Genomic DNA, 20,295 nt, shown 5'->3' with positions numbered 1-20,295 from the left:
TAGGAGCCATTTTGCACGCTATAAGGAAGAAGTACGGTAGTAGAGAATGCATGAGTGCAGCTGGTTCATGTTATTTCACAGGGAGCTGTTATACACAATACCAGGAAGCATGGAAGGGAAGCATGTATCACTTGTGTTGTGCCTCTTTTTTCCTTGCATGGTGAAGCAGTCCTAAGTCAGTATTATAAGTATTTCTGCCAACCAAAACTAGATGAGTTTAAAAGCTTCCTTGCTTTCACCCAAAGGTGGCTTTGCAAAGCACTTTGCAGGGGAAAGCCACAATAATTTAATTACTGAAGCTCAAAGATCTCTTATTTAGCACAGTATAAGTTCCTCCTAGTCACTTTTCCAGAGGTTATTTTCTTGCACAAACAATGGGTATACTAGAGTGTTTAAAAATATTCTAGTATGTGTTGCATGTTTCAGTTTTCCCCCCCAAATTGGCAGACACCACTGCCATAAGAAGGCAGTGTGGGGTAGTGGCAAATGTTTTGCGCTGAAAGTTAGGAAATTCAGGTTAATGAAACTCACTGGGTGTCCTTGGTGAAGTTGTGCTGGCTAATTTGGCAATTGCTGCAACCCTTGGGTGAATGAAAAATTGCTAATAGAAGAAACTTATAAAGACTGAATTGGCAGTGGGGGAAGGGGTTGAATTTATTCAATACATCCCTGTCACAGATGCATATCTCTTTGTGGAGAGATGACATTGGCTGTGTCTTCCCTCTAAATGCCAAAACTGGTGGGGTTGTATGTGTGCTGCACACAGTGTTAGAAACTGAAATAGGAAAGCTAGGAGCTAAATGTCACCTTAAACCTAGGTTATGGGTGCAACAACAGAATGTCTAGGTGCGCTTTTTATAATGATAATACAAAGCTGAAAATGAATGAACTGCAGCTAAAATATTATGTTCATTTTTTACATGGTCTAGTCCTTCCCCTGCCCACCCCCCTTATATTCTTCAGAGGGTCTCTTCTCCAGTCTTCAAAGATTAGCTGGAAGTAGGGAGGCAGACAAGGGTCTCCTCATTTTCTTCCACTCTGCAGTTTTAATCTGAAACCTTAGGCACAGTACTGGGCCCATAGCTCAGAAACTGCTCGCGCTAATGAAATTCCCTGTCACAAAATGCACCTAGAACAATGGGAGTTTTGAACACTGGCAGCTGCCAGAGAACACTGAAAGCAGAAAGTAGTGGGCAAGCATGCTTCAGCTGATGGGCTTGGGTTAGGCCAGGGTGGTCCAACTTACAGTACAAGAGCTGCATGTGGCTCTCAACACCTTTTGTGACAGCCCTCAGCACCTTTTGACACCCCACTCCCAGTCCTTGTGCTATTTTTCCAAAACCAGGTAAGGGAGGTGCTGGGCTTTGGAAAGGAGGCATGAGGGTAATTGCAGGGACCTAGATGGTTGGACAGTGTTCTTGAAGCAACTAGCATGAGTTTGGCCAAACTGCAGGAGGCAGTGAAAGATAGGCGTGCCTGGCGTGCTCTGGTCCATGGGGTCACAAAGAGTTGGACACGACTGAATGACTGAACAACAACAGAGTCATCCTCTCTCCTTCCCAAAGCCTAGTTAGCTCTTTCCCAGCATTGAGAAGGAGATGGGAGGGCTCTAATAAGGTTACCAGACGTCCCCATTTCCCGGGGACAGTCCCCAGATTTACAAATCAGTCCCCTGACAAAATCCATTGAAGTTGAAAAGTGTCCCCGAATTCATTGAAAAGAATCTGGTAACCTTACTCTAGGACCCTGGCAGAGCCTCACTCCTCCTTCCCAATGCCGTGGTGCCTCACTTAGCCAGCTTTGGGAAGGCAGTTCAAGGGCTGCGGGGGGTGGGGGCTCAAATTTTGGCCTCATGCCCCCACCCTTGGGCCACAAGGCAGTGTGCGGTCTGCAAGTTCCGTGTCACAGTACTCTTGCAGCCTACTTGCTATGAAGAGTTGGGCTGCCCTGGGTTAGGCATAATGGAAGTAGTAGTAGTAGTAGTAGTAGTAGTAATATAGCCACTGGGCAGCTTCCAGCATATATAAAAACATAGTAAAACATTAAACCTTAAAAAGCTTGCCTATACAGTGCTGCCTGCAAATGTTTCCTAAATGTTATATAATCACTCATCTCCTTAATATCTGATGGGAGGGCATTCCACAGGGTGGGCACTATTGAGAAGGCCCTTCTGCCTGGTTCCCTAGAGCTTCACTTCTCGCAGTGTGGGAACCACCGGAAGGCCCTCGGAGCCGGATCTCAGTGCCTGGGCTGAACAATGGGGGTGGAGACATTCCTTCAGGTAGGGCTGAGGCCGTTTAGCACAAACACTTTGAATTGTGCTCAGAAATGTATGGGAGCCAATGTGGTTTAAGTTTAACTTCAGCTTATGGGGTAAAAGGAGGGAGGAGTTTGCACAGTGGATATGCACATTTGGGTATTCTTCCTCTGAGCCAGGTCCACATATCTCACCCCATTATTTTTTTTAGCCTGCAGTGGACTATATGGGGTGTCACTAAAAATGGCTTTGCAGTATATGTGGTCTGCTTCTGTGTGTGTGTGTGTGGTTGAGTGCTAAAAACTCTGATCTGTATACATTCTTAGAATTTGACGGATTCATGCCTATATGAAGATAACATTGTGCTGTCTCCTACATTTCATATTTTGCACAGTGTAATGATGGCTATTGTGACAGGCAGGAGAAGATGGCTATTGTGCTTTGGCAGGAGAAAATATGCTTATTCGTTGCTTCCAAAACTTCATTGGATATGTGTTTTATATTTCAGTTTCTCAGTGACAGTGTGCAGCTGAAAATTGAGCTCTCATTTATATGCTCAGGAGGAGCAGCATTCCTCATAAATCAGCTGTGTGACAGATGGGGCATCTCACAAATCATGTTAATCTAGATTTGTAAGAAGATCAGGGTGAAATGAGGTGACCTACAGAATAGGAAGTATGAAAACATGAATGAGTTTCTATTTCTACATCAAATAAAGGCAGGTCTAAAAGTGAAAATATTATCGTATTGGACAAATAACTATTTTCTGTTTATTACTAACATTTGTTACAAGCTTCTAGCACTGTTATTTTTTAAAGCAATGTATCATAAATTTCACTGTTGTAGGAATTGATGTATAACTCTTAATAGGTAGTTTATTTTGTCAAATGCAACTGTGATATTTGCTCACTCAGTCATTATTGTACTGAAATCTAACCTAATAATTCTAACAGTGCCGTGTACACTCCTTGGCATTTGGTGGGACTTAACTACAGAGCAAACATAAAGGGAATCAGGGTGATTAGAAAGCTAGTGAACCAGAAGTAATTCTTCCTTTCGCTTGTCTTATGCTGCTTGTTTTAAGATTGTGCTCAAACATGGAATGTTGGAACGTCTGCAACTTCATCTAAATAAAAGGAATGCAGAGGGGATCTCTCTAATTAGTCTATTTCAGTTTAGATAGCTGTGTTGTGAGCTCTAGGAAAGCAGTAATTTATTTTTGGACAACAGCTACAAACTTGGGTTAGAAGGTTAATATCTTAAATGTAGATGGGCTGGGGTTGGTATTAGCACATGCAGTGCACAGTGCTTTCTGTAACCTACTTCTCTCTCTGTTTAGGATCCTTCAGTTACACAAGTGACGAGAAATGTTCCTCCAGGATTAGATGAGTATAACCCTTTCTCAGATTCAAGAACAGTAAGCATCCTTCTTAATATCAAATAAACATTTTTCATGTGGAAATCTATGTGACACTTCGGTTTCTTTATAAACTTACAAATTAAGCTTGTGTGTGTTATGACCAGTCATTTTTATAGTAGCCTGTTGAAGGCACCTGTAAAGATGCCATTCTTAAAAATTATGGCATTCTTCAAGTATCAATTTTCTCTCATAGTGAACTGAGGAGATTGAGGGCTGGTGGGATTGAAGCCCAAACTGGTGCACTGAGACAAAAGAAGAGAAGAATTAACATGGCTGGCACTCCAGTGGTGATTGATCATGGTGATTGATCTTTAGAAATTGCTGAGTAGTTGGTGTGTGAATGTGAGAGTGAAAATGTGCATGCTTTGCCCTCCATTGTGCTGTGGTGTGTTGGAGGGTGCCCCTCATTTCTTTTTAAAGTGATTTGTTCTTCTGCATACCTTGGCACATAATGTGGCTGAGGATTACATGTAGCTTAAACTGGAAGTATAAAAATTACATCTTATTTTTCTGTTGAATACATAAGGGGGGAATTCTGGCGGTAAAAGGTGCACCAAAGATTAAATGAGACAGAAACTGCTTTTAAGAGCACATGAAAAGGTAAAGGCAAAGAGACTGAAACAGCTGTAGATATTTTCATCACTCACTCTATCTAAATAACTTACTTGTAGCTGCTTGATGCCCTGTAGGCTGCTGGCTCTTTGGGGAATGTCCCATTTCATTTATATTCAGCTGATGTTTCTAAGAGGTGGGTGTGAGATGTAAGCAAGAACTTCTCCCCCCTGTGTGATTTATTGGCACAGTCTGTCGAGAAACTGTGTTTGTGGGAATGGAGTAGGGACTGGAGATAAACCAAATCCTATGTCAGTGGAAAGGGAAATTAAATGAGAGAATGTTCAGTTCTGTGGGCAGCTGAGTGATTGTGAAGAAGTAACTTTTCATTCATGGAGTTAAGAGGTATCTTCTAGGCATTCATAAAAAGCTAATGACTAGAAGATGCATCTTAACATTGCTATTAAAAGATTCCATTCCCTTTCACAATTTTCATTATGTTATTACAGTCCTGTCCTGGGACAGAGATCAGATTTTTTTAAAGTGTCAGCTTCCATGTGTGTGTAAGTAAACCTGCCCTAAGAAAGGGACAACATGAAAGAAAAGTGCAAGTCCGGGAGCCACAGGACTGTGCAGCAGGACTTCCGATATGTTTCTTTTTACTTAAGTCCTTTACTGAAGAGGGGGGACTTCAGGAGAGCATTTGGTGGACTGTTGGAGCTGTGGTCAGAAGACTAATTCATGAAAACCATAGAGGTGGAAGCAGAGAAGCTTGGGAGGGAATGCAGAGCTCTTTAGACCTACATAATAAATTCTTAAAATGGTACAGAGATTAGTGTTGTCAGGCATTTCTTTTCTCATGCCTTATAATGGATCTGTTGCATTGGCTGCTAATAAGAAATCCAGCAAATATGAATCCCTTATTTACTGACCCAAGCGCTAATCCCAACTCCTCTTACCTGAGAGTAAGTCACATTGAATTCAATATAGCAGTCTTCTGAGTAGATATGGTTAAGTCTGCCCTGGAGGAATCTGTTGTTGAGTATTCAGTTTTGTTATACAGTCGTACCTTGGAAGTCGAACAGAATCCATTCCGGAAGTCCATTTGACTTCCAAAACCAAAGCGTGGCTTCTGTTTGGCTGCAGGAAGCTCCTGCAGCCAATCGGAAGCCGCAGAAACCCTGTCGGATGTTTGACTTCCAAAAATAGTTCGCAAACCGGAACAGTCACTTCTGGGTTTGTGGCATTCAGGAGCCAAAACATTCAAGAACTAAGCTGTTCGAAAACAGGACCAGTGGTCAGGGATGATGGGAACTGTAGTCCCAAAACAGCTAGAGGGCAAAGTTTGGCTATGCCTGCCCTAGTCTTAAGTCAACGCTAGCTGCTACACCACTGTGCCTTGGTTCTTAACCTATCTATGCAACTTTGAGAAGCGTGTGAAAATGAGAACTGCATCAGTCTTAAGTGTTTATACCTCAGTGGTACTCTCATTACCAATCACTGGTTTGTTCCTGAAAAGAAATCTCCTGCTATTGCCTAGCTTGCCAGCTGAAGAATATAATTGCTACCAGTGGAGTTATTCAATGGGCAGCTGTTTTATAATCTCTCTGCAAGCTGTGTCATAGTGCTCCATATGTCTTTAAGGAAAAATGACTCTGTATTTAGACCAGCTCTCTTCAGGATCCTCTCCACCTGTCCCAAGACTATGTGGAGGGGGAATGTACTGTGATCTCTGCCCTTGTCCTCACTGGCTCCACCAAAAATTTCATACATTGAGTAGGCTGTCTATCTGTGCGTGTTGGAATGAACATGAGCCGACTTGCTGATCTTATATTTTTGTGCTTCCCATGTTGAAAATGTGTTGCTGGTGCTTTCAAGGTAGACACAATTGTTTGTCAGTTAGAATCATCACTGTAAAAATAACAGGCGAGTTGCAATTCTGTATGCACGTACCTGGAAGTAAATCGCATTGATCTTGGAGGAACTTGCTTCTAAGTAGGATAGAGCTGCCAGAAATATGAGATTCGTTACCTACAGCACAAATGCAGAAACATTACTTAAAGTTGCTTAAGCCTCTTTTTTTAGAATTATGTGTTGGATAGTTCTTTTTGCTATAATATTTTTATTCAGACTTTTCAACTTACAGTATAATAAAAGCCAAACTAATCTAAATAAAAATAGAAAAAGGAGAAAGCAAAACAAATGCACACAAAAGAAAGACAGAAACAAAACTTTGTATCGTAACCTCTAGTACTGATTATAAACTTCAAAATCTGAACTAGGGGTAATCTTGTAATGACAGGTGAGACCTGGAATAAAAACTTCTGTTCAGTATGCTAGCCAGGCCTGCTCCATCTAGTATACTCCATTTTATTTCCTTTCCCAGCACATTTTCTGCCTACTCCACCCCATCTCAACCCTCAACAGTTGGTCAGGATTCTGTGGCCACTGAGTTTGCTTAATCATCATCAGGCTGATTTTGGAGATTCTTCCCCAAACAGGTTTTCCTAATTATTATTGCAGTTCTGCAAACCTTGGGAGTTCCCACAAACCTGCTTCCTCTTTCATCTTCTTTGTGGGAGTGGTGGTGGTTTGGTTTCCCATAGATCTGAGCTCACCTCTGAACTTTGGAAATGGCTTTTGCCAGACACCTAAGATGCAATAGAGGTCTCCTAACTTCTGGATTGCCCGATGTAAAGTATTTTACAACATTTTCTAGACCTAACTATGTGATTGCTGTCTTAATTTTTATACCACTATATCATCCTCAAGCAGCCTACATATTTATCCAAATTTTGGTTACTTGTGTAACAACCATAAGGTTGGTTAGTTTGGTTGAAGAAATTGAGGAAATGCTTGTTCTTAAAAGAAGATTGTATGCAACAGCAAGCTTCTAACATTTTTAAAGCTGGCTACATTTAATTTCAATGTCCTGTGGATCTCCTCCCATCCCAATAACTTGGTGCAATGTAAACATTATATGGCAGGGACAGTTTCAATTTATATTGCCATATTTTTCCATCTATAAGATGCCCCCATGTATAAGAATATTTTTGGGGAATTCAAATTAAGAAAACACATCCTCAGCACTACCTGTGTATAACACAAGCCCCAATTTTAAACCTTTTTTTTGGGGGGGGGGAACCCTAGTCTTATACACAGAAAAATACAGCATGTGCTTTTTGATCCTGTGAAGGGTCTCTGTTCTGCTGCAACACAAGTAATAACTGACCACCAAGGTATATATTATTGTGGCACTCTGAGAGAAACATATTTCATTTTCTCAACAGCTTTGTAATGGTTAGTAGTTGGAAGTTTATTTCTGTGGCCTGAGTTTAAATACAACCCTTTAGAAGTATGAGGAAGAGTGCAGTAAACGAAAAGCAGAATTTTGAACTCTTTACCATGCTTATTAATGCAACCAAAAGATCTTGATTGTTCATGGAATTCCTATGCTAAGCTATTTTAAGTAAATACGACAGAACAGGCTAAACCTAATATCTCTTGCGTCTAAGTCATTGTCTTTTAGTCTGTGTTCAGTATTAAACTTGTATGTTCAATGCCTAAAACATTTTGCTGTACTTGATAATATACTTCATTTAAAGCAGGGGGTCAGCAAACTTTTTCAGTAGGGGGCCGGTCTACTGTCCCTCAGACCTTGTTTAGAATGTGTTAGAAACCAAAGCAAAGGTGCCCCTCCATTGGCAGAAAACCTCTTCCACTCATAGAAGGGCTGTTCCAACCAATTTAGCATTTGGGGTCACTTTTCTCATACAGTGCTCTTTGGCTGTGAATATATAAAATTTGTAAATTACTATTTAATACAGTATATTGAAATGGAGTACAGTTCCTCTGTTTGCTGCAGGCTATTTATTTAACTTGTTTATTTTATTAGATAGCTTGCTTGCCCTTCAGTATAAAGTCCCAGTGTGAGTTACAACAATAAAACATATAATTATAAAATAAATCAAACAGTTATAATAATAACACAAGAAAAGTGTAAAAAAGACAATTAAAAGTTTCAAAAAAAATAATTCCACATGTAGAAACATGTAAACATATTTGTAATGCAAATATAGACAAATATTAACATTTCATGTGGCAGCAGTAGTACATTTTCTGCATTTGCTTGCAGGTCATCAAATGCAAGCAACTTGATGCCCTGAGGGATAGCTCAGTCAGTAGAGCATGAGAATCTTAATCTCAGGGTTGTGGGTTTGAGCCCCATATTGGGCAAAATATTCCATCACAGCAGGGATTTGGACTAGATGATCCTTGTGGTCCCTTCCAACTCTACAAATCTGTGATTCTATTATTCTAACTATACAGTAATATAACATTTTACTTATCTTGCATATCAGTAGCTATTTTAAATGTAGATGAGGTACTTAGGGTGTCTGTTATTATTATTGATAGTAGTATAGTAGTAGTATTTCCATTTATAAGCCACTTATTATTTGAAGACCTCAAAGCAGTTTTAAATAAATATATATAGAAGCACAATATGTACCATAATAATCATATCAAATGATTTACATCAAAGTAAAATAAATACATATAAATGGTCTGGCAATGTATAGTGATATGGACAGATATCATTTGTATGTTGTAACTTTTCTACTTATATCTAAAGTTTAGGAAATGTAGAGAGTTGACCAGTCAACTAATTAGAAGGGCTGTTGTAGATCATGAATGCCTCTGTAATTAGTATTTAAGATATTTTCTGAAAGTATCCAATCCCCACTCTAAAATTGTTCTGTTCTTTTCTTTTCCTAGCCACCACCAGGAAATGTCAAAGTTCCCAATGTGCCCAGTACGCAGCCAGCTATAATGAAACCAACTGAGGAACCACCTGCTTACACACAGATTGCAAAGGTATATTTAATATTATTGGTGACAACATCAAAATGGGGATTTTTATATATTTATTATGGTGCTACTTCCTTATATCTCAATTTCCCCCCCCCATCAGGAACATGCCTTGGCCCAGGCTGAACTCCTTAAGCGTCAAGAAGAATTAGAAAGAAAAGCAGCTGAACTAGATCGCAGGGAAAGAGAGATACAGAGTCTCAACCAGCAGGGAGGTAGGCCTTAAACTTACCTCAACAGACTGCAGCTCTCAAAATGTTGTGCCTATGGAAACCATTTAATTCGGTGCTTAGAGTTAGTTTAAATCCAGTTTCTGGAGCTCTGAAATTCCTGCCAATTGTCTCTTAAAACAAAAATGACAAAATTTAATTACTGCAGTTTTATGTATGCTTGGAGATTTAAACGGGAAATACAGAGTTTGGTTTTTATTGGGTAATTACTGTCCTCTATTATCTGTGTTAAATTAAGCTGAAGTGTAATGCTGGTCTGCTGAAGGAGATAGATGATAACCTTAAAAATCTAGTCAGTGCAGCATTTACTTGCATAGAAAACCCTTTAAAATAAATGATAACTTTCCTTGTAAACAAGATTAGCAGGAGAAATAGCAACCTCTAATTAGAGAAACTCAGATTCTGTGCATGATTACTCAGATATCTACATGTCACTTTGTGTTTAGTGGCGCTTGCTCCCTGCAAAGTTTGTATAGGATTGCAGTATAATAAGCATTCCATTTAATCTGAAAGTGCATCCATCACTTCATGGAGAGATGGGGTTTTTATTTTTTAAGTAAAATTCAGGTTCTTACATGTGAAGCCTTATTTTTTGTATAGTCAGTAAGCAGCTGGACTTTGTTTTCACATGTTCTATAATAGTGCTGATGAAATAGGATGTGTCGGCACTAAATTTTGTTTTCACTATTTTAAAGTCTGTGTTTAATTCCTTGTTAGCAGTGTCAAGTGGAAGTGAATGAAGCTATTACTACTGCTTGGATTCAGGATTGAGATCCTAACTGGTAGCATTTCGAGGCTGTAGGAAAGTGTGTGTGTGTGTGTGTGTGTGTGTTTCTCTGTAGGAAAGTGTGTGTGTGTGTGTGTGTGTGTGTGTGTGGTGTGATATAGAACATCCACAGCTCTTTCTTCAACTGTTATTTTAAAAATTGTTTGAAGTGACCCTTAATATTCAGCAAAATATTTACCTTTTGCTCTTCCAGGAAGAAAGAACAATTGGCCTCCACTACCTGGAAATTTCCCAGTGGGACCCTGTTTTTACCAGGATTTCTCTGTAGACATTCCTGTAGAATTCCAGAAGACAGTAAAGATTATGTACTACTTGTGGATGTGTGAGTAAGATTTATAGAATATGTGTATACAACACAATCCTGTGCATGTCTTATTGAGAACTAGTTTCATTCAGATCATTGGGGCTTGCTTCCAGCTAAGCAAGTATGAGATTGAGCTATATAATTTCAATACTAAATTTACATTCTGTTTACATCATTACTACCAAGTGGACTTGTGGCCCTCCAGATGTTGTTGCTGAAACCCCTGTAAGTCTCAGAAAGCATAGCCAGTGGTCAGGGAGGATGGGAATTGCCCAACAACACTCGGAGTGCCACAGGATTCCTACCCCTGTCATAAATGTTTGGCAGAATCACTTCGGAGCTGTTTCTCTCCTTGAAAATATTACTGTAATAAAAAGGGCACCAATGACTTACTATAGAGACCCAAGTTTTCGGCAGTTTTCTTTGGAAGTTTAACATCCTGCATAGCCTGACACAGTTGTGTTTAGTAAGCTGCAAAATATGGCTGGCATCCATATGAAGTGGATATATCTTGCAAGGTCCGTGGGGTGGTTGCTCGTGAGTAACCAGGCAAGATTCCAAACCATCTTTTAAGGGCTTTATTGTGCATGCTATTTACAGTGCAGAGCTACAAGTTCATGTCTGTATCAATCACTCGCAGAATCCGGGAGTGGCCCCTTCCGGCTGTGACCCCAACATAAGAGTTTCGGTATCCCAAATCTCCTCCTCCCCTCCTTGCGTTTCACCCCTCTGCGCACTTGGGGCTCCGGAAGTGGCACATCGCCCTCCTCGCCTGCTGAGTGAAGGGAGTGCAGGGTCTCTCCAGCATCCCCAGAGCCTCAGCTCTCTAGACCCGGAGCTGGCTGCCCCTCCCCACTGGAGACCTCGCTGTTTCCTCCGCTGGAAGAGGATGTGCTGCTGGTCAGGTGGGCCTGGGGCTCTCTGTAACATCCCGAGAGCCCTTCCACCACCCTGCGCTGAGCTGGGGACAGTTCCCTGACATATCTCAAATCACATTTTCCTCATTTTGGTATGTTGTACCTAATGCACAGATATACGCCACTCCATGCACTCCTGATTCAGACTTCCTTTCCCAATTCCAGAATAACTTCTCTTACAAGTACTGTACACTTCTGTGTTGGCACTCTTAACTTTTAGAAGATGATCAACCAATAATTTACAGTTATCCATACCGGAAAGTTTTTATATGTCAGTTGGAGCTTGGTTAACAAGACAAAAGGATATGGCTTGTTCCATTACCTCTCTCCTTCAAACTTCAGTGGTATGGCAACATCCTGAGTAGAAGGGACTGGGTGATAGGCAGGATGGATGAATTCCCTGTTGGCTGTTTTTCTTACTTCCAATTTGGTGGAATATGTTGTTTTAAGAGTTTCTCTAAAAAGTTAACACTTTTTAAAAAAACGTGACCCTAGTAACCTGATCACCTTTGGGTCCACTTAATAAGCCTTCAGCCTGCCTGCTTACTACCAAGCCACCCTGATTAAATTCTCACCTCAGGTGCCTATTGGCTCCTTTGTTAACATTTTCCATGGTGGCTTTGTGTGGCAAGGCAGTACAGTGCAATTGCAAGCAGCAATCGCCAACACTGCATCATTAGGTTGGTAGTGGAAGCATGATATTTGTGTGGGAACAGTTAAATCCAATTTTGTTTGGTTTGTACAGCAGTCCCTAGGGTTAGACTGTTACACAGTGAGCCTAAACAGCCATTTGAAATGTCACTGGAAATGGTGAAATTTGCTGCTAGTAAATATGTTTAGAACTGAAAGCCTCCAACACCTTGAGGTGACACTAAGTAACACTGACAATTTTGCTTTCCCAACTTGTGCACCAAGAGTGTAGTTGGGATAAGTGTACATGGTACTTGCTTACCATCTTTTATGTGTAACTCTTCTAATTTATAAGAACTTGCAAATGAGTTGAGCAGTGTTTCACTATAACTAATTATAGGATACTGTAGTGTTCCTGTATGTACTTACCGGTCTGACTCTTAGATAATTAAATAGTATCTGCAAAAATCTGTGTACCCAGTAATTATTGTAGAAGTGTCAGCTATTTAAACAAGAAATGCTGTGGTGAGTCTTTGTTACATTTGCTTGAAAATCTGGCAATAGATTTTTAAAAATTACCAGGCCAGGGAAAGATGGTGTCCTGTGGCATTCGCTTCACTCTATTACCTCAATGCAACTAATCTGATTTGGGTGGGGGAATTACATTAGGTTTAAAGAACGCAGAAAACTTCGGTGGATTCATTTTTAAAAATGAAGGTGGATCAAGCAAAATACTGTATCTAAATGATAGATTTAAATATCCTAATAATTACATATTGGTTTGCAGTCAGATAGGCATTTATACTGCCTAGGATCATAGCCAAAAACCAATGGTGTTATAGGCAGCACTCCAATTGCACTTAATTCGCATCCACTTAAGACACTGAAATAACACTGAAGTGAAAGGTTTCTGTTTGGCTTTTTGTACACATTCAAGGACACTAAGAGCACTTTCTTGAGGGCTAAGTGCACAAAACCTTCAAGATGCAAGGGCTGATCGTGGGTGGTTAAAGGAAAAACGTAAGGGAGGAAAGAAACAGTGTTGACCATTATTATGGGAACAAGAATTTGAATCCAGTCTACAGAAAACCATAATATACTAAAAGCTGGTGAAGCGAATGTGGTAGTAAGGGGAAATAGTACCTGCCATCCTTAAAGTCATATCTGGGACTCACAGATACTGATAAAAACAGTGTTTCTCCATGAGATGGAAAGTAATTGGCCATGTTGATCAGTTGGCAACCACAGTAACATGTATTACGCTTGCCTATTATTTCATATCCAGGATCAAGTCAGATTTTTTACCCCTAGTTTTGATCTTTTATAGAAGCAGGCTTTAAATCATTGGCTCAGGTCCAATGCACTTCACACAGTATTCAGGTTGCACGTGAGAGCTTTTCATCTCCCCTTTTACAGCAGCTGCCTTCCCCCCATCAAGGTTACCCCATGAATCACTTGGGGTGCAGCCTAGGAATATAGAAAGCTGCGTCATGCCAAGTTGGACCCTTGATCTATCTAACTCAGTATTGTCTACACTGATTGGCAGTGAGTCTCCAGGGATCTAGATAGCAATCTCTCCCTGCTATACCTGGAGATGGCGCAGCTTGATTCTGGAGCCTTCTGCATGTAAAGTAGATGCTGTGCCACTGAGCTACAGCCCTTCTCCAAGAAAACAATAACTCATCTGCACATTCTGTAGACTACATTTGGGATGGGTTCCTGTAAGGCAGGGGTCAGCAAACAAGTAACCCAGAGATGCATTTTAAGTAAAAGGTTACATTCTACTCATGTAAAAACATGCTGATTCCCGGACAGTCCGCGGGCCGGATTTAGAAGGCAATTGGGCCAGATGCAGCCCCCAGGCCTTAGGTTGCCTACCCATGCTGTAAGGCAGGGGTCAGCAACCTTTTTCAGCTGTGGGCCGGTCCACCTTCCCTCAGACCTTGTGGGGGGCTGGACTATATTTTTGGGGGGGAAATGAACGAATTCCTATGCCCCACAATTAACCCAGAGATGCATTTTAAATAAAAGGACATATTCTACTCATGTAAAAACACAGGCAGGCCCCACAAATAACCCAGAGATGCATTTTAAATAAAAGGTTACATTCTACACATGTAAAAACATGCTGATTCCCGGATAGTCCGCAGGCCTGATTTAGAAGGCAATTGGGCCGGATTCAGCCCCCAGGCCTTAGGTTGCCTACCCATGCTGTAAGGCAGGGGTCAGCAACCTGTTTCAGCTGTGGGCCGGTCCACCGTCCCTCAGACCATTTGGTGGGCCGGACTATATTTTGAAGAAAAAAATGAACGAATTCCTATGCCCCACAAATAACCACAAATGCATTTTAAATAATAGGACACATTGAAATGTAAAAACATGCTGATTCCTGGACCGTCGGCAGGCCAGATTGAAAAGGCGATTGGGCTGCATCTAGCCCACGGGCCTTAGGTTGCCTACCCCTGCTGTAAGGTGTCCAACAATCAGTTTTAAGGGAAATAATTTCTTCAGGGTGTTAAAAAAAAAGAGGTTATTTAATGTAAGAACTTTGAAAAAGTTTGGAATTTGATTATTATCCACCCTGATCAGTGATCAGATCCTGATATAAAATGAGTAGAGATAGCTTATTAAGTTTTTATATATTTTTAGAATTGTGGCAATTCAATTTTAACATGCCTGTTTTCTATAGTTCATGCAGTGACGCTGTTTCTTAACATCTTTGGGTGTCTGGCCTGGTTTTGCCTACAGCCCATTCGAGGAGTTGACTTCGGATTGAGTATTCTCTGGTTCTTGCTTTTTACTCCTTGTTCATTTGTCTGCTGGTACAGACCACTTTATGGAGCCTTCAGGTAACAATTTCCACCTACTGAGAAATTAATGCTATTAAGGTACTACATATTTTAACTGCTTTTTAATCACCTAGCACCTATTTAACTTGGTTTTACAACTTTTAATGTGAATTCTTGTACAGGTTTGGCAATTTTCAGAGTAGCTGACTGGCCTCAAAGCATAGATTAGCAAATGGATAAATATATTATGGTGGTACCTCGGGTTGCAGACGCTTCAGGTTACAGACTCCGCTAACCCAGAAATAACGCTTCGGGTTAAGAACTTTGTTTCAGGATAAGAACAGAAATTGTGCTCTGGCGGCACAGTGGCAGCGGGAGGCCCCATTAGCTAAAGTGGTGCTTCAGGTTAAGAACAGTTTCAGGTTAAGAACGGACCTCCGGAATGAATTAAGTACGTAACCAGAGGTACCACTGTAGTCTCTTGCCAGAGGTATTTCTGTAGTCACTGTTTCTTATAATTAGTGTGATAGGTTAGCTAGATGTGTCCATGTTTTGTTCCAAAACATAAATAGTGGCTTAGTTAGCACACAATGCTAAGTCAAACCATGGTTTAATATGAACAGAATTTCTCATAAGCAGTGCTTACTCTCTTTGTGTCTCTTAGACTAAATTAGGCAAGCTGCTTGCTTTTTGGAGGCTATTATTCTCAGAATTAGGCTTTCAATATCCATCTATTTTAAAATGTGGGGAGGGTGCAGTTAATATAATGCACTAGACAGGGATAAGGAGAGGCTGTTTTGCCTGCATAATGGAACACAAGCTCACTCACTTATGCATTCTTGAGTTTAGGCAGCTCACACTTCTAAACTCTTCTTTTGCACATTTTAATCTCTTTTCCTCAGTACTCCGTAATTGGACTCTGACCTGTTATCTCTCTTCCCTGGAAGAGAATTGCTTTGCTATGTGTTGGTCCCTACTATTACTTCTTAAAACTTCCTCTTCATGCACCCAGTTTCCACGGAGATGGTATATACGGCCTCAGTGACTGCACCTTGTTTTGTTGGCAAAACATTAATCTTTTTAGTCTTAAAGCTAAAAGCAACAAAGCAGGTCCCCCCGCTAGCTATGCAAGAAAACAAGTTAATAATCCTGAAATAAGTTAACTATCCATATCATCAAATAAGAAAAGATTGGAATTAAAAAGAGATGGAGAAACTCCTATTATATATCAGGCAGAACACTAAGATCATTTTTGTTGCAGCCAGAGTTCACAGCACTTGCTAGATTATGTTAGGTTTGCTTTGGGGGCGGGTTGTGGGGAGAGGATTGCTTCTCATACTTGACATTCTTTAATTGTTGCTATGCTTGTGGTGTTACATTATTGTAGTTTGATTGGATTATATTGATAGTTGGGGTGTAGGAGGCAGCTCTGTTCCCATGGAGATCAGCTGTACTCATAAAAATTGTTTTATTTGTAAAAGATATACAGTATGTATGATTTTGTTTGTTGCTATTAATTTGCTCTCCTGGTAGAGACATTAAACATAAACTTTGGAAATGTTTCTTAAATATTGTGAAAACACCTGACGATTTCCCCCCTCCCTCTTTTAGGAGTGACAGTTCTTTCAGATTCTTCGTTTTCTTTTTTGTGTACATTTGTCAATTTGCTGTGCATGTACTCCAGGCTGCAGGATTCCAAGGATGGGGCAATTGGTAAGTGGCTTATTTTATCATTCAGTGGAGAGTGCAATAACAAGCCACCTTTACAAAGTTCAACAATGCACAAAGGAACATTTTGCAATTGAAAGTTTATGGAGGATATGCAGAACCATTATGCAATTGTTAATAAGCAGCAATTGTTCATCTAGTCAGCGACTGTGTACCAAAAAAGCCCATAACTGATTTGCACCAACAATATATCATCCAAATATCCATGGTGTGTAGATGACACTTAAGCCACATCCCTAAAGTCACAGCTGTTTCTCGGCCAGAATAGTTGGACCACTGTCATCTATGTGCTGGTAATCTCCAGGCTGGTTTACTGCAATGTGCTCTATGTGGCTTACCCTCGAAGTTGGTTTGGAAGCTGCAGCTAGTACAAAAATGCAGTGGCTCAACTGCTCATTAGGGCAGAATATCACTGCTGAAAGAATTGCACCGGCTGCCAGCTATCAGGCTAAGCTCAAGGTGCCAATACTGGTATAGATACCTATGCAGGTTAGATACCTCCTACAGATATCATACCATCAGGAAGTTCATTCTGTATAACATAGGAATTAGGCCTTCAGTAGGGCAATACCTACCCTTTGGAATATCTTCCCATTACATGTCTGACAGGGACCATCTCTATTGTCTATTCAACACCTATTTAAGCTCTTCCTTTTCCAACAAGCCTTTTTAAGTGGAGACTTTTATCCCATTCTGTGTATGCATTGAACTTGAACTTGTTTTTATATATGCTCTTTATTGTTAAATCACTCCAGAATGCTTTATGGTAAGCAATCCAGAAATTAAATAAACAATTGTATAACGGAGTTTCAAATCCCAATCCTAGTGCACCTTGATCCGGGGCATTCCAAGCACTTTGTCATCACAACTGGTTTAACATGCCTGCCTGCTGAGCCCTCACTGCAAATTCAGAACAAAGTGGCCAGAGGCATCAAGAGCCCAGCCCAATAACCAGATGAGAGGCTGAGGAGGCACAGTTTATGTACAAAAAACTAAGGTTGTTGAAGTGTATCTGGACTTGTCCATTAGGACAAGTTTGTGCTGAGCGAATTATAATGTCCAACTGTCTGCTGAAGTTTCCACCTAGCATCTGTTAGATGCTTCCTACTGATGTTTCGTTTTGACCTATTTGGTAGCAGCCAAAACAAAACTTAAAAAACAACAACACCTCAGTTCTTGAAAGGCAATTTGTGAAGAGATTTTGAAGGAAACTTTATCATATTTATCAAGGTTGCCAAACTTTCTGTATAATTAGAGAAAACAGTAGTTCCACAAGATTCTTCAAGGAATAGTGAAAAGTGAATTTCAAGATAATTCAATAGTGAACTGCCTTACTGTTTCTAGAGTCAACCTAAAATGCTTTCAAAACCTTAGTTGTGCTTGGCTCCCCAAATACTCCAGTAATTTCCTGTAAGGATTTTAGTGAAAGAAACAATAGCTATGGTGTTTCAAGATGTATCATATTGGGGCATGTATATGTTATTTACGTCTCTCTTGTTATTTACCTCTCTCTTGTCTTTAGTGGATGGATTTCATCCCTCACTGGGCTCAATCTTAGTATTCCAGTAGGCATTATGATGATAATCATAGCAGCACTTTTCACAGCATCTGCTGTCATCTCACTAGTAATGTTTAAAAAGGTAAGTTTTCTGTCGGTTGAATCCATATTGTTGATAGAAGGTTTTGTGTTTGCACACAGATGTTAATCAAAGGAGTCTGCTAACTTCTTTCTTAATTTCTATTAACTCGGGCAGATTGTCATGGATAGAAATGTCACAGAATCAAATTAGGAAAATGAATCTTTTAATTGTTGCAAATTCATTTGAGTTGGAATGTGCTTGATTCCTCACTCCCCACCCTTGCTCTTTTCCAGCTGTAGAAGTTATCTTATTTTTATGGCTTTTGTGAAAAGAGCACATCAGGATCCTTGGGGTTTCTCTCAAATAATATATATCCAAGAGTAAAATTTATGCTTCAGCGCCTTTCATTTTAATTCTACATAAAGTTCTGTCAGTGTAGGCCAGGTTTTCCTGGTCTGGTGCCCTCCCATCAGTGCTAATCAGCATGCCAATGGTCAGAGATGATGGAAGTGGTTGTCCAAAACATCTGGAAGGCACTAGGTTGGAGAAGGTTGCTGGTTGTTGTTTTTTTGTGGGGGGGGGAGGGCGGATTAACATTTAGAAGCTGCAGAAAATAATAATAATAATAATAATAATAATAATAATAATAATAATAATAAATTTATACCCCACCCATCCGGCTGGGTTTCCCCAGCCACTCTGGACGGTTCCCAACAGATTAAAAACAGAAAAAAACATCAAACATTAAAAACTTCCCTAGTTTATTTCCTTGACATCTGATGGGAGGGCGTACCACAGGGCGGGCACCACCACCGAGAAGGCCCTCTGCCTGGTTCCCTGTAACCTCACTTAACGCAGTGAGGGAACCGCCAGAAGACCCTCAGAGCTGATCCTCAGTGACAGGGCTGAACGATGGGGGTGGAGACGCTCCTTTAGATATACTGGGCTGAGGCCATTTAGGGCTTTAAAGGTCAGCACCAACACTTTGAATTGTGCTCGGAAACGTACTGGGAGTCAAAGTAGGTCTTTCAGGACCTACATTGAAAGAAATGATGAGATGAAAATAAGGCAAGGTAGATGAGGGATATTTGGTTATTATAATTATGGAAACAGATGGCAGTACACACATTGTTCTGATGTGCCATAAATTGTTAATAATAGCACAAGAGCTTTTTCAATGGAAGAAATGCATCAGTATGCCCTGTGCATGCCCAAGTAGCTAATGGTATTTCATTCTGAGACTATAAAAAGTAGTGGCCATGAATGTTAGAGGAGGAACTAGAGTGAGCAAAGTATACCAGAGAGATGTATGGAGGCTACTAAACAGACAAAAATCACCCACGGTAGTTGAGTGTTGAGTTTTTAGCTCTCCACTCTGGCTGAACGGTCCAGCATCTGTTAAATCATGTGTGTCGTTTTTCTGTAACCACTAGGGGTCACACTTTATATCTTATGAATACCTGTTGTGGAGTTCAAATCATAGATGATACAATAAGCAGAGCCGTCTCATCCATAGAAGCCGGTGGCGCGGTGCGCCAGGGCGCTGGGCGCCCCAGGGGCGCCCCCGCGAGCCCGCCGGCATACCGGGCTCCTCCTCCCCAACCCGCCCCCGCCCCCACGGGCAGGCGGGCACTCGCGCGCCGGCGGGCGGGCTGTAAGCCGCCCGCCCTCGCCTCCCAGAGCCCCAGCTGGAGCGGCGCGGGGCTTTGCGCGACCTTCCAGCACTCCAGCTGGGGCTCTGGGAGGCGAGGGCGGCCGGCTTGCGCTCCCGCGCGCAGCCGGCCGCCCGCCCGATGCAGCGCGAGCTGCCCAGCAGCGCCGCGCCGTCCAGCTGTGCGCAGAGCGCGAGCTGCGCGGGAGCGCGAGCCGGCCGCCCTCGCCTCCCATCCCGGAAGCGCTGGAAGGGCGCGCAGAGCCCCGCGCCGCTCCAGCGCCACGCCCCTCACCCCCCGCTCGCCCACCCCCCTCCCAAGGGGCGGCAAGCGCGGGAGGGAGGCGGCGGAGAGGCGGCATGGCGGGGGCGCCGGAGGGATAGCCGCGCCAGGGCGGCAGATCCCCTTAAGACGGCTCTGACAATAAGCATGGTCAATAAAAATAATTCATAGAAAGCTTTTTCAAGAAATGTAGCTAGGTAAGGTCTACTTACATCAGCATCTTTAAAGTAATTTGTCTTAAAAAACAATTTAAGACAATTATGATTCAGCTTTGCTATACATTCATCATACTGTAGCC

At 41.4% G+C, this 20,295-nt stretch overlaps 1 protein-coding gene across 2 annotated transcripts in view; it reads left to right on the top strand.

Moving 5' to 3' along the window:
- The window catches only part of SCAMP1 (secretory carrier membrane protein 1), a 30,980-nt gene that overhangs the window by 6,126 nt on the left and 4,559 nt on the right, over positions 1-20,295 (top strand). Inside the window, exons 2-9 of one of the 2 annotated variants that reach the window (XM_033164575.1) lie at positions 2,766-2,975; positions 3,597-3,674; positions 9,006-9,104; positions 9,202-9,313; positions 10,309-10,437; positions 14,656-14,815; positions 16,367-16,468; positions 18,006-18,123. In XM_033164575.1, the coding sequence (XP_033020466.1) occupies positions 2,943-2,975; positions 3,597-3,674; positions 9,006-9,104; positions 9,202-9,313; positions 10,309-10,437; positions 14,656-14,815; positions 16,367-16,468; positions 18,006-18,123 (831 nt within the window). In that variant the 5' untranslated portion in view covers positions 2,766-2,942. The remainder of the gene's footprint in view (positions 1-2,765; positions 2,976-3,596; positions 3,675-9,005; positions 9,105-9,201; positions 9,314-10,308; positions 10,438-14,655; positions 14,816-16,366; positions 16,469-18,005; positions 18,124-20,295) is intronic. The other variant, XM_033164574.1, reaches the window with a different exon arrangement.

The sequence above is a fragment of the Lacerta agilis genome, chromosome 11 (assembly GCF_009819535.1).
Source record: "Lacerta agilis isolate rLacAgi1 chromosome 11, rLacAgi1.pri, whole genome shotgun sequence".
NCBI classification, from domain to species: Eukaryota; Metazoa; Chordata; class Lepidosauria; order Squamata; family Lacertidae; genus Lacerta; species Lacerta agilis.
This window is presented reverse-complemented; position numbering and strand designations above follow the sequence as displayed.